The sequence below is a fragment of the Pygoscelis adeliae genome, unplaced genomic scaffold, assembly GCF_000699105.1.
Source record: "Pygoscelis adeliae isolate BGI_AS28 unplaced genomic scaffold, ASM69910v1 Scaffold216, whole genome shotgun sequence".
Taxonomy (NCBI): domain Eukaryota; kingdom Metazoa; phylum Chordata; class Aves; order Sphenisciformes; family Spheniscidae; genus Pygoscelis; species Pygoscelis adeliae.
Genome location: NW_008825073.1, coordinates 736,697 through 751,322, shown reverse-complemented (window position 1 = coordinate 751,322; position 14,626 = coordinate 736,697). Strand labels below are relative to the sequence as shown.

General features: G+C 36.6%; 1 protein-coding gene across 1 annotated transcript in view; it reads left to right on the top strand.

Moving 5' to 3' along the window:
• The window catches only part of PCDH11X (protocadherin 11 X-linked), a 93,020-nt gene that overhangs the window by 47,474 nt on the left and 30,920 nt on the right, over window positions 1–14,626 (top strand). Inside the window, exon 2 of the mRNA XM_009326627.1 lies at window positions 4,600–5,183. Within this exon, the coding sequence (XP_009324902.1) occupies window positions 4,644–5,183 (540 nt within the window). The 5' untranslated portion in view covers window positions 4,600–4,643. The remainder of the gene's footprint in view (window positions 1–4,599; window positions 5,184–14,626) is intronic.

The window sequence follows — 14,626 nt, the reverse complement described above, 5'->3', positions numbered from 1 at the left end:
AGTATATTTAAGTGCATAGATACTCAGATGAAAGAGCAAATCTCAAATTGTGTTTTTTTTCCCTTCCCACCCTCCATCCTGTCCATCTGGGCCATTTGCCTTACTAGTTACAGAAGTCAGTAGTACAGACATCAATGCATTCTTTTGAAAGATGGGAAAATGGCTTGGCAAGCTTAATGTTACCTTCTGTTAAACAATTTTATTTGTTCTTAATTTTTTTTTTTTTTTACCACCTTAAAAGTGTTAGTGAGTGCTGGAGCTTATGAAAGGTCCTTTAGAGTTGGACTACTCTATTTAGCCTTCTGTACTTTTTCTTTTTTTTTGCCTCTGTACTCCAGCCATCAAGAAAGCCTGTTTCCACACACTACTGTGACTGCCTTTCTGCCCAGTTCTTTCTTTTTTCCTTTTTGTATTTTTATCTTGTCTGTCTGTCTTAGTTCATCTCTAACTTTTTCCACCATCTGTTACCATTCACGTGGTCTCTTTTGGCAATTTCTCTTAGAGTCCTGTTTTGTCTGACTCTGCCATTTCCATTTGCAGTTTCTTTAGCCTTTCCTTTTGCTTTTGGATTTGTATTTATATTGTTCTCCCATTTTGTGCTATGTATATTTATGATATGTAGACAAATATGAGACATGTTAAATATTGTATGTCATTAGAAATAGTCTTATTTCGTAAATGTCTTTCAGGGTGATGCTTGGTTTCTAGAAAGTACCTCATGCTCTTTTTCTTTGCATTGCTGTTGCCGTAGTATTCCTATCAGTGCTATGGCACAAATGACAGGCAACATACAGCTATGACTATGTAAATAGGTTGCTTTAAGAGCAATACTTTCCCCATGGCATAAGATGTTTCACTGTATATCTAGGAGAAAATTTGAGTCATGTTGGGGTTTTTTCCCCTTCAAGGTCTACAGCTCTAGAACAGTTTTTAAAGGTTCAAAACTGTTCCTAGAATTGTTTAGAGAGACAGGTAAAGACCATTTAAAAATAGTGTGTTCCACAGAAGTTCAAGAATTGTAAGTCATTGTTGGTTGCCTTTCTACTTCAAGACCAAACAGTTTTCTGTTAAAACTCATAACTCTGCCTATTACGTGTCTGTACCCTTTAGTAGTTCAGGAAAATCTATGGCAGTAAAAGACATTACAAAAAGTCATGTTGACATTTATCTAACATGGTTTATAACAATGGTGTTCTATTATTTCCATGTTTTAATGTATTTTCTTTAATATGACACAACAATATTTTTAATAAAATGGTTCAAACTTAGTTTCATTTAAAAAAGTAAATAAAAATATGCGTAGTAATGTAACACTAAGAAGTTCCACCCCACAGTTTTCCTGACAAACTTCTTTGTGTCCGGCTGTTGTTATTTCATAATCCCTAGAAACTCCACTGCAGTTATAACTGGGGTTATAGGAATTCTTATTGGTTATTTTTAATATAAGTTATCTACTGGTGCTATCACAACTTTCAGAATTGATTCGGGAAAGTTTTTCATGAACTCTTTAGGCTGTTCGATATGTGTACTCATCCTCAAATTGCTTTGTAAAACTTCATAGATAAAACACAAACTTTTGTTTTGAGTGTGACTAAAATTTTTCAAAACTAGAGAGAGAGGAGCAGCATAGCATTAATAACCTTGTTAATAATCAAAAGTTTCTTTTATAGCATAAAATTTTTATTTGGAAGATGTACATACCTGACTATATGTTTATATTATTATAATTTATAGGCAATCCTTACGTCAACATTGTCACAGAAGAATTTGGCATAGGGACTGGAATTTGGTTTATATTTATGGTTGGATTTTTTTTTTATTTCCTCCCCTCAGAAATGAACTCTAAGTTTAAAATGTCACTCTGTAAACATCAGGATATGAAGGGTGGGTGGCTTTTTGTTTTGTTTTGTGGTTTTTTTTTTTTTCTTCCCTGTTTTGTTGGGTTTCAGTTTAACTTCTGATAGAGAAGAAAAAGTGGCAGAATAGTGCTTTCCAGTATGCACGGAACATGCTACCATTCTGAAATTTTGTTTTGAGGGGAACATTTAAGTATCAACTCTTCATTGTAACCCATACATTTTTATTGGTGTTTTGCGTGGAAACATTGTAAATATATTTATTTTAATAATAGTGGATACAAAAATGTACTTTGCTGAAATAAGAGCTTTCTGCAGGTTGAATGTACACAGGCAATTACTTTAGTGGGATGACAATTGCTGGAGATGTATTTACAGAAATATAAGACAGTTAATAAATCAGAATAGTCGAACTAATATATTTGTACAATATCGCCACAGTTCTTTCATTAAACTCATACTGCTACCATAGTGTTACCATTAATGACAATCAGGATCTGCTGATGACTTCCTTATTTACATACTTAGAGTTTAATATTATAATGGATTTATAAAATGGCTGTTTATAGTACACTGTTTCATCACTCCTGAATGCCTGTTTAGTGTTGTATTGTGCCTTATACTGAATTATTAAAGTACTGCAAATAAGTCAGTGAATTACTAAAATACCACAGGTAATGCGGTAACTATGCCGCATAAACTGCATATCCAGTTCTCACCTATGTCAGCAATCTCATTTAGGTTAATTGAATTACTCCAGTGAGCAATGCCTTTTTTCATAAGTGAAGACTTACAGGATTGGATTTTTATTTCATGTTGCTCCTTTTGTATAATCATAAAGCCAGAAAATGCTTTACAGTTAAATCATATTGACATGGAAAGATACACCTTGCAGATCTAGTTGGAATGTTCTTTATCTGTTACTTACTCCCAATCAAAAGAAGGTAGCAGAGTTGAAATGGAATAGCGATATTAAGTGTTCCTAATCTGTTTCAGTGCAAAGTCAAACATTTTAATTTAAATTACCCTGAAAGTGGTACTGCTAAAAGTCAGTAACTAACAGGTGAAGACAATTACCGGCTTCAGTAATTTCTTCAACCACTGCAACTTGATCTGCAGGAGTAAATCAATCTATGCTATGACAGGGAGAATAAAATTAGAAAAGGCAGGAAAAAATTTACATTTTTACCTACACAATGAAAAGAATGTAGATGAGTTGGTATAGGTATATTTGAAACAGATGCCAAGCTGATAGGAGCTAAAACGTCATTAACTAAAAAAATAATTTTAGATGGAACTCTTGAACATCTACCTTACAGAAATGCTATCCTAGATTATCCTAAATTCTGGAAGGGCAGAGTTATGCGAAGATTAGGCAAAGCAGCATATTCTATATATGGAGTGTTTTTCTCTAAAAGTTCTCAGCTGTAGGTACGTAGATATCTGTATGTACCTATAAGTCATCCCATTCCACTTCCATCTTTCTTGAGGTTATTAACAATCTTGAGAGGAGAATATATTGTTATTCAGAAACTAGGTTAAAAAGTGCAAAATTTTCTTTTCTTCAGCCCAGAACAAATTTGTATCTTGCAAATCTCTGGTATGTCAGAGTACTTAGCTCATATATGAGCAGACATCACCAGATTCAAAATTATACAAAATTTCTAACAGTTCATTCTCCAGGAGATGTATTAAATGTTGTCACATACCAGAAGGGAAGTTAGTGCTGCATAGTCTATCTCTTTTTTTTTTCTTCTTTTTTTTTTTTTTTTCTTTTTTCCCCTAAAATTGAAGAAAGCAAAGGAAATCTCAACTGCCTTAGAAATTAATGACAAGGATCCAAATGGAGATTATCTGGCAATATGGTGAGCAGCTGGGGAACTGAGAGGGTTACAAGTTTACCCTTCCTACTGGGAAAAATCTTTTAGCTTTAGTTCTACATCAAAAACTTTTGATATTTTGCTGTTCTCCTTCTGTGTTGGAATTTGTGCACTGCTCATGTGAATTTAGACACAAAATCCATATTTCAATGAATTGAGTACTAGTATTTATGTTTACTTCCAAAGATCAAATCAGATCTTGTCATCTTAAAGAAAGGGATTGCTGTATTAGTGTCCCTGTGTTAGACAGATTTCCACCCATTATTGGCTGAAGTTCACCAGACTCCATCTAGATAACATTTTTTTGCCAGTTTAAGTTCCTGTATTAAAAACAGCCAGATTTCTTTGCTGTTAACAAATATTACATAATTTTGTTAGTGCAAAACTTGGGGGGGAATTAAGACAAATGTTCTTGGTTTCCCATCTCTGAGCAAGAGTTATAAAAAGACCTGGTTCTCAACAGATGGTGGCTTGCAAACTTCTTACCTACTTTTTTCTTTGGAAACAAAAAAAATTGAGGACAATGTGGCAGAGGGCTCAAAGGAAGAGGTTTTCTTAAGGAGCAAAGGAAAATCTCATGCTGGAAATAGGGATTTTTGTATTTATTTGTTCATTCACTCTGATCCAGTTCTAAGAGTCTTACCTCGGTGTTTAGTAAACAGTTTTAAGCAGAAAATTGTGTAAGAAATTTTATACATTTTATGAAGGATTGTTAAGTCAAATATCACTTTACTGATAGGATTTTCGAACAGTTCAGGTTATTTGCTATAGGAGAGGTACTCCTTTCATGTCTCCATCACTTTAAGAACACAATATTCTGTGAATTTTTAAGAATTTTTCTTTCTTTCTTTTCCTTTTTCCAGCTACTGTTGGTGTTCTACGCAAATACTCATTAGTCATTCTGGAGATGGACTTGCTGTCTGGAACCTACCTCTTGGCAGTCTTATTAGCCTGTATTGTATTTCAATCTGGCGCACAGGAGAAGAATTATACCGTGCGGGAAGAACTGCCTGAAAATGTCCTCATTGGCAATTTGCTTAAGGATCTTAACCTAACGCTGGACCCAGATGTGCCCCTTTCCTCACCGCTACAGTTCAAGCTTGTGTATAAGACTGGTGATGTACCATTAGTACGGGTGGAGGAGAACACTGGTGAGATATTCACAACTGCAAACCGCATAGACCGAGAGAAGCTGTGCTCTGGCATCTTTAGTGAGAATCGCTGCTTTTATGAGGTGGAGGTTGCTGTTTTGCCTGATGAAGTTTTCAGACTGGTCAAGATCAGATTCCTAATAGAGGATATAAATGACAATGCCCCCCTCTTCCCTTCAACAGTTATTAACATCTCTATCCCTGAAAACACAGCAATTAATTCTCGCTATTCTGTCCCATCTGCCATCGATCCGGACATTGGTGTGAATGGTATTCAACATTATGAACTCCTTAAGGTGGGTTTCTTCCATTCTTTTATGTTACTGTCTGTGTTACTGTCTTCCCACAAATGTTGCCAGTCCACATCAACCCATTAGAAATATGAAGCTCTGTACCACAGTAGTGGTACACTGCAGATACCTGTCTTGAAATGTTAATCTGTACCTCAGTGCATTCCAGTGCATCATATCTTCACTTTGTGGAAAGCTGTTTATGTATGTGTATGTCTGTCTGTGTAACAGTATGATGAAACATGCATGTCTTCGTGAACTCTCCACCAGCATTCGAAGTGTACAAACACTTTGGCTAACAGTCGTTTTAGGCCATTAAAGATGTGTTCTTATTGCCACCAACATGACAGTGCCAAGTGCAACAATATTTTGCATTGGGTTAATGTCTCCTTCTTGCATGACTGCTAGATTTGAGCAGTAGAACTTAGCCCAGAAGCTTATGTGATGTGATGCTCATCTCTATACTGATGAGCTATTCTAGAATGAAAAAAAGTCCATTTGTCTAAGTAGCTTTGTAATGTTTGGGCGGACATCATGTCTGGGCAGGAGAAAGTCCAAGATATGCATGAATGCAAGGATAGCAGCGCCAATGGCCTTGTAAGAGCAGATATTTCATATTCTTTCTTCTTTTACCCTTTCTAGCAAATGACAGGAGAACTGCAATTAGGGAACGAAAGAATAACATGTAAATGTGTGGTGTGTAAGAGCGTGTGATTGCTAAATAAAGGATTAGTTTCATTTGAGTTTACTTAAGTGGAGAGCTTAGAACAAGAAAGGAACTTATCCCAAAACTGTTGGGTTATTATGTGGGAAGCTGAAAATGTCTTCACTTCCCTTGATTTGGAATAGGGAACTATTGGGTAGCTTGACTGCTTAGCGACCAATCTGACACCCTCATTACTGACTGGAAGAATATAGACTATACAGGCCAATATATTGCTTGATTGACTTGATAGCTAATATTGACTGATACCAGTACTTAACTAGCAATTCAATAAAAATAAAAATGCTGCCTTATTTTAGCTCTTTTAAATTGCTTAAAACCTGAAGTGGTTGTGGCAGTGTGGGTACTAACTAGCGTCAAAGACATAATCTGTTTCAGAAAACTGCATCCCACTGGACACTTCTGGTTTAGTATCTAAAAAAAAACCCCACATAAGTCTGTCTGCTCTCACTGTAGCCTAGGAATTCAAAACTTTTCAGGAACTTACTACAAAGTTTGAGGTCTTTGTGGCAAGCTCTTTAAAACTTAAATTCCTAGTTACACTGAGAGCAGACAGATCTACATGTGTGTTTTTGGGTTTTTTTTTTTTTAGATAGCTAACCAGAAATGTCCTTTAGGATGCAGTCTTCTTCATTTGGCATTTTAAATGAGAATCTGGGGAATGAATAACAGCATATTAAATAAATAACAGTAGGGGTAGAAAATAGTAAAAAGCCAGGGCTACAGACAAAATGTGGCAAAATAATACACGGTCTGAACAGAGAAATGTTAGTTAATATATCTGAGAGAAATGTGCTGTTATTCTAGGAAAAGGAAAAAAATAGAAAACAGCAAAATCAGGAGTCCCTGGGATTGAGTGAGCAACAGTTCAGATCACCACAATAGCAGTCTTGTTTTGTGGGTTTATTTTTGGACTGTGTGTTCAGAAACAGAATGTAACAGATCAGCAGAATGATAGCATATTTGTATCACACAAGTGGGAGCTCATCTAAAATACAAGCTATAGGTCTGTACCAAAAGTAGTGCAGGGCATAAGACCTTGTCTAAAGATTTAATGTGAGATGAGATGGTCTGCCAGAGAACCAGGTTTCACTGAGAGATATGCAAATAACTTAAAAAAAAAATTGGTATTTGCAAATACCGAATTTTGATATGTGGTATTTAAATTAGGGGGGAAAAAAAGGAATAAAAAGAAAACCAGTTACACATTTATTGAAGTGTCTCTGAAAAACTGCTTTTGCCACATAAGGGGAAGAAAGGTGATGTGGATGAACACACACTGGTATGGACTGAAAGTTCTGAATTCTTGTGCTAGATGTGCTGCAGCCAAAATAATTTGTAAAATCACAGCCCTATAGATAGATCTCCTAAACAAATTAATTGCATTTTTCTCTTGCATGCCTGTTGGTCAGGTACTTTTTGAGTTATGGATCCACTGCCTTTAAATAAGCGAGCAATTTCACATAACTTGGAAAGTATCTGTAAAACCAAGAAGCAGTTTTTGACAGCCAGACACTGTTTGGAATAGTAATGTCCAGATGTTATTCCTTTGGTAGTTTTTACAATGTTAATACCAAAATGATCATATAAAAAGAGGGAGGAAAAAGTAGTAGAAACGAAGGATTCTGGTGAGCAGGCTGGAAATGTAGCATATACAAAGATCCATCTGTCACTGGGGAAGAATAGGGAGACGAAGAAGGAAGGGAAGAATGATGGTACCTGGGAATTCTTTCCTGAGTAACTCTGAAATACTAGGAGGGAGGATGGCAGGCACACAAGGATGATGTTGCTTGCCTTTTCTCCCAAAACACTCTTCTCGTGTGTTATCCTATGCTGGTTTTGGGGGTATGCTCTGAAGATACTAATGTCTTCTGGCTTGTGATGTGTGCTGACCTTTTCCTTCCTTTTATAACCAGCATAGAGAAGAGAAGTGGGGAAATTGCAGCAGATGAAACTGTCTTGCCTTCTGAACAGGATGAGTCTAGCAGGGCTGATATGACAGTGTTGTGGGGAATTTTGGGAAGCACCAGATATGAAGATGATGGGCAGGGCAGCATACTTGGAGGATGGCAGAGGAGTGGGAGATAAGATATGCAAGTCACTTCGCGGAAGCACAAAGGCTGATGCTTTAGTGTGCATGCAGCAACAGAGTGAAATATGTTGCTCTATATTTTAGAGAAAGTAATAGCAAATTGACAAGCTGTGCAATGAAGAGAAAGTTCTTCAGTTAAATATAACTTTTTAAAAAAGTTTAGCTAAAATGTGCTTATCGTCTGTGTGAAGTCAGGCTTATTTTGCCAGAAAATAGAGGTTTTTGCCATAACAGTTTCTAAAAAAGAGTAGACTTCTCAATATACACTCAGCTGAATAGTTTATAGGTCTGTAACGCATTTTCAGCAACTCTGTATCTCATTGGGAAGGTAACTTTCGTGTGTTGCAATATTTCCTCACTTTGTCACACTTACCTTACTGCCCCTCTCAAAGTATGGGGAAAAAGGTTGCATATGATTGTTGTATTCAGTTTCTTTTGCAAAGTAGATGATTCATGATAAAGTCTTTTAACTATATGACAGTCTTTCATGTTATTTTAATCTCCTGCGTCTTTCTAAAAATCCTTTTAAAATAGAAGAAAACAAAAAATCGTAAAAAAGTTATTCTTGTATTTTGGATTCAGCATTACTTGGAAGTTTCATAACACAGGATTTCATATATTTAATACAAGAGAGCGCTTTAATTACCACACAAATTAGCATTCAGGTATTTTTTGCCTGCCTGCATTTCCTTAAAATGTACCTCAATAGAAAATAACTTATTTGTATGTAACTGATTCATGGTACTGCAACTTCAGGTTGCAAGGCTTTCCAGGTGTCTGTGATTCAACTATACCCTGTCTGAAATGCATGAACTCTAAAAAGACAACAGTTTTATGTAACCTCTGCATTTCTTCTTGTAAGACTTACTTAGGAGTTATGCGGAGGACAAGTTCTAGGAGACATTCTAAGGAAAACAGTGGGTTTAATTCTTTTTTTTTTTTTTTTTTTTTTAAAACGAAGATCCAAACATGTCTTTTGGATAGCTTTTCAGTTGTACTTATTGTTTCTTTATTTAGAAAATGAGTTGCAACAATTTGCAAAGAAATATCTCTCACCCAGCCAATGAAATAGCACTGGTAATTGACTAACAGTTGCTCTGGCAGAAGTTTACAAATATTGAATTACTTAAAAGGATTGATGCTTTAAAATTACATGAAGTTTGGGTTTTTTGGTTTGTTTGTTTGTTTTCCATAGAAAAGAGGCTTTCCAGGAAGCAGCCATGCAAGTCATCTTGCTTTTACCCAAAGAAATCGTAGTGCATAGCATTATAAAAGATTGTGTTTCTCTGCTGAGATGCCTGAAGCTGACCATGGATAGGATGACATTAAGGGTTCAAATGGCAAATGGTAAACAGTGTTTACTGTGAACAAGGCTAGGGAGGGAGAACTTAATTAGATATCATTGAAAAATAAAAGAAAAAGCATTTAGAATGAGAAATAGCTCCAAGTCTAGATTGGCCAGAAAGATGGCATAACACTGGTAGTAGGAGGTGATAGAAGGGGCAGCTAAGACAGGTAGTGAAGCAGTTCAGAGAAAGAAATGGCCAGATGGAAAAACAATGATTTTATCTCAGTTGAGATAACTACTTGAAGTATAAACTGGGAATGATAGCGAAAAAGAGAGATGGGCATTCATAAACAGAAGTATTATGTTAAAACAGCAGGATGCAAGAGAAAATTTTAATTTGAAATGTTAATAAGCAATGATTTCTGATTAAGGATGAATCTACAAACACTAATGTTCTGGTTTAACCCCGGTAGGCAGCTAAGCCTACAGGTCTTTGTTCACCTCTTCAGGGTGTTCACATTGCTTACATACTGATGTAAAATGCACATTGTGTCTGGCAATACCACCACAGTGTTAAAAATACTTACATGCTGTTGTTGATTACACTATTTCAGTACACTTATATTTGAGTTCAAGGCAAGCTAATATTTAGTATAACCTGATTAATACACTTAGAATTTACGGGTGTCACAGGCCTCTGTTTTGACTATGAAGATTTTAGTATGAATAATTTCTTTGTTCCTTTAGATGTTAAAACGGGGGAGCAGTTTCAGAGCAGGTTTTGAATAGAATTCCAGCTCGGAGCACTGTAATGGAGGGTCACATTCATACTTCCAAAAGGATTCGTATAAGTGCCTGTTTTAAACTAAATTTTTTTTATTGATTAGTTAGCATTTCTTGTCAACTAGGTATACCATATACACTAGATGTTACATAGGTGCAGCAATACCCAGTTAGCAGTGGACTAGAGTGAAAGTATAACTCTGCTCTTTACAAGAGCAGAGCATTTTCTTCTGTGAGCTAATCCTGTGTGCTAATAGGTTGTTGCTCTAATCTGTCGCAGTTTGGGGGGAAATTAGATTGGTGTTACTGTTATAGTTCCATTACTCTTACCTATTACAGTAATTTTCCTGTATTTACTTATCATTAGAAGCAGCTGGTGCATTCCTTCTAGTATAATATAATAATCTTTGTGTAGCTGTCAGTTCATACCTCTGTAATCTGACAAAATAGATTCTTACTCAGTCTCACAACACGTCAGTCTTGCCTCTGATGAGGAGAGTTACCTCTTGCTACTGTAAATCGTCTCTAGTGATGTCTTTCAATAGAAGCTTTCCCCTTCTTTCTGATACAGTTTATCAATTCCATGACCTGTGGAAAATGGAGATCACAAATCTTCATCAGATTTCAAGCCTGCTCTTGCAACTAGGTTATTTCTGAGCCTCACACTAATTCTGGATCAAGTAACTAATGTCACTGTTTGTGAAAATCAAGAATGGAAGGAGATGTGTTTTATGTAAAACGAAAGCTACGAAGGTAGTTAAAATTATAGAGTGAGACTAGATTTGTAGTTATATCAGAATGAAATCATTGTTGATAATCATATTGTAAGCAGTGATACAAATTTGATAGTCAAAAGCACTAGCGGTAGAAGAGGACAAACAAAACTTTTCTATGGCCTGTTTGTGTTTTAATGTTACACCAATACTGTCTGAGTGGTTCAGTACATAGAGAGAAAGGAAGGAACCACAGTTAACGTCCCTGCAAACTCAGTGCACCGTGACACAGACATATTTTTCTTAACACAGGTGTTCACCAGATCATCTTCGCTGTCCTAAGCATCAGCTGCTGGAACCTCTCATTTCTGTCCATTTTTTATGCTTTCGTTTCTTTAAGTGGAAGCTGAAAGCAGCAACCCTCACTTTTACTCTCAAACCATGTTTGAATGAGGGAGCATACCACAGATTAATTTCAGTATTATTATGTGGATGATTCTTCTGTGTAGGCTTCAGCAGCATGAGAGGACAATGAAGTGTTATATTGGCCCTTTAAATAGGTCACAGAAAGCCTGGGGTGGTTGTTATCAACATTTGCCTTCTGTAAAAAAGCTGCCAAGATAGAGCTTTTTCTACATGTAAACTGACACTTATTAATGTTGTCAGGTCTTACTGAATATTGCAGTTAGACACTAATAAGATTAGGTAAATTCCAACTTCATTATTCTCCCGTTATCAAAAATCCTTTGTAAACTTATGGTAACCCACCACTACCAATGCATTTTTGAACTTTCTAATTTCTTTTTTATTAGGAACCCTGTCTAGTAATTGTGTAAGGGACATATGGCTGAATTGTAAAAGACGGCTATTCAAGATACCAAGAATTTTCATTTTACAGACTTACATATACTCAGGAAAATACATGATTCAGATAGGAAATTTCTTGATTTCCTGATGAGACAATGACAGTAACTTTTCAGTATTTCTTTCTTGTCATTGGAGAAAAGCTAATTGGTCAATGATATTTCAAGATTCACAGACACTAAACCAAAAATCAATTACATGCATATTGATGTCCCAGGTAACAACAGTACTTAGGTATTTGAACCTAAAAATGAGAAATAATGGTTTTGTTAAAAGAAATCCTACATTTGACAGTGCTTATATACAAGGTGAAAATAAGATGTATGTTAAAAAAGCATTTGAGGGTTGGTTTTTTTGTTTGCTTTTTTTTACCTCCCACTGACATGTAGCTTAGACTAAGATTTTGAGTTTCTGCTTGGATGGGAGGATGGCTTGTTTTTCTTACTTCACGGTCCCTTAATTGAATTAGCATAGGGATTTCATTCAGCATAACTTTGCAGGACAGCTTAACTTCCATCTTCATTGTAGTGGCTCATATGGGTTATACTTCATATGTTTGCAGAACAGTACTGCGTCTTCTTTTCCATTTCATGTGCCAGCGTAGATGGGGAAGGTAGTAGATTTAGGGAGCTCAAAAATAGATTTAGGAATTTTTTTGCTCTGGAGTTGCACTCCAGTCAAGCTCTAAGGTCACCCTCTAGTGCCTGCAATTTAATAAGTATGGACAGTTGGACATGTTGTCATTCTAAGGCAACTTTTAGCTGCCCTTTAGAAGAGAGGTTTCCTAGGACAGACAGGCTCTTTTGAATGATGCTGAGTACTTTTTTTTCCTAAGTCCGCAGTGGCAGTGGGGAACAGGTCAGAACTGAAACGTCTTTCCCTTTCTCTGTTACTGCTAGAAGATCAGTGTATTTGTTTAATGTTATAACATAGCTTCAGTTTTTTCACATGGGTGGTTCCATCTCCTTGTCTTTTCCACTGAGATGTGGAAAATTACCGTCTGAAGTGACAAGAATTTCAGCAGTCCCTTGAAGTCTTAGAAATACTATTTGCTGAGATGGCCAACTTCACAAATAGATGTTCATAAAACTTATCTTATTTCCTTCAATATACATTTGTAGAGGTTGTAGTGCCATTGTGGATTTCTGTTAAATCTTGATGCACCTACCTTCCAAGTAATTTAGGATTTTTTTATTCTCTTTTATTCTACTCATGAAGTAGTAATGTGCTGCACAGCACAGCTAGGTTTGAAAGTTAGTCGTCAGCTCTAGGGAAGTTCAGGCATTAGTAAAAAGGCTCAATTCTTTGAAAGATTGAGCCTCACAGAGTCTAAAACTACTCATAAATACATAACACTTCCTGCCAGTTACGGGGTTTAGTTAACATTGTCCTTAGTGCCGTTGTGTAGAATTTCAGATGCTGACACTCTAAAGCTCTGATTGGGGAAAGAGCCTTTTTCTTCCAGAAACCCGAGGACAGTTGGTTTCTGGTGAAGTAATAACTTTGATACAAAGGTTTTAGAGTTAGCTTCATAAGTAAGTGTCCTTTACTCTAGAAATCAGTTCTTGAAAAGTAAATATATTTTCAGAAGTTAATGGTTTTCCTTTCACTCAGGCTTTTGTCTGATAAGTACAGTTAGGCCTGGTAAGAGCTTTGTTGCTGAACTTGTTTTATGCAACAATCCCCTCCTACCCGTGCATTTCTGTCTTGTTTTTACATGTATACCAACCTAACTTACCCTGCACAACTTTTATTTATCCCAGTACCTTCCCATAAAAGAAACCTGTAGTGAGCCTATCCAACAAAGATTTAGGTATTCACAAGCAAGTATTTGATAAATGCTTTAAAGAACACATTAAATGACTTACGACAGGATATATTTAGGTAACCCCTTATATTGTTCTTGAGGGAAGAGAGGGAAAAATCTCTTAGTATTGCAAATTGTAAAAGTTCTTAATGTTAAATAAATCCTAATATCAAAGATGTGTAGAATTTTCTTGCTACCAGGTTCCTTACGATACAAAAGATATGTTGAAGTAATGAGAAGTAGTTCAAATAGAATGTAATAGAGAGTTTACCCAGCTTTCAGTTGAGGTGAAAAGTAATTGGCTCCCTACCATCGTTTCTCTTGTCTAGGTCAGGTAGCTTTGGGTTCATAGATAACATGACATGAGCTGAAATAAGCTATAAAATGAGATACAGAAACTTGAGGGATGCTTATGAGTGCTAAGTGACATCCTAAAATCTTGAAAAGCTCCCCTGCAAATATATGAAAGGGACAAATAACTTTCATTTTGATCTTATTTTCTATTAGTAATTACAGGAGTACTTGGAAGGTGGACTGAGGGAGAAATTATCAATATTTATAGGTAGAACTCTTATCCCTTAGATTCGTCATCATCATTATTATTATTAGGTCACTCGCAGAGGCAATCAGCTCCAGTACAGCCATGTCCTGCAGCAGAGCAGCTGCGTACAGGGGTGTTTCCTGAGCCGGGGAAACCCCAGGGAAGTGCAGGGACCTGCGGGAGCCGGCAGCTGCAAGAAAGGGCCCAAGAAAGCTGGTTAATATTCAAGGATCGCCTCCTCCAAGCTCAGGAGCGATGCATCCCAACAAAGAGGAAGTCCGGCAAAGACGCCAGGAGGCCTGCATGGATGAACAAGGAGCTCCTGGACAAACTCAAACACAAAAAGGAAGCCTGCAGAGGGTGGAAGCAAGGACAGGTAGCCTGGGAGGAATACAGAGAAATTGTCCGAGCAGCCAGGGATCAGGTTAGGAAAGCTAAAGCCCTGATAGAATTACATCTGGCCAGGCAACAAGAAAAGCTTCTATAAAGATTCTATAGGTACGTTGGGGATAAAAGGAAGATGAGGGACAATGTGGGCCCTCTACAGAACGAAATGGGAGACCTGGTTATTCGAGAGATGGAGAAGGCGGAGATACTCAATGACTTTTTTGCCTCAGTCTTAACCGGCAAGTGCTAA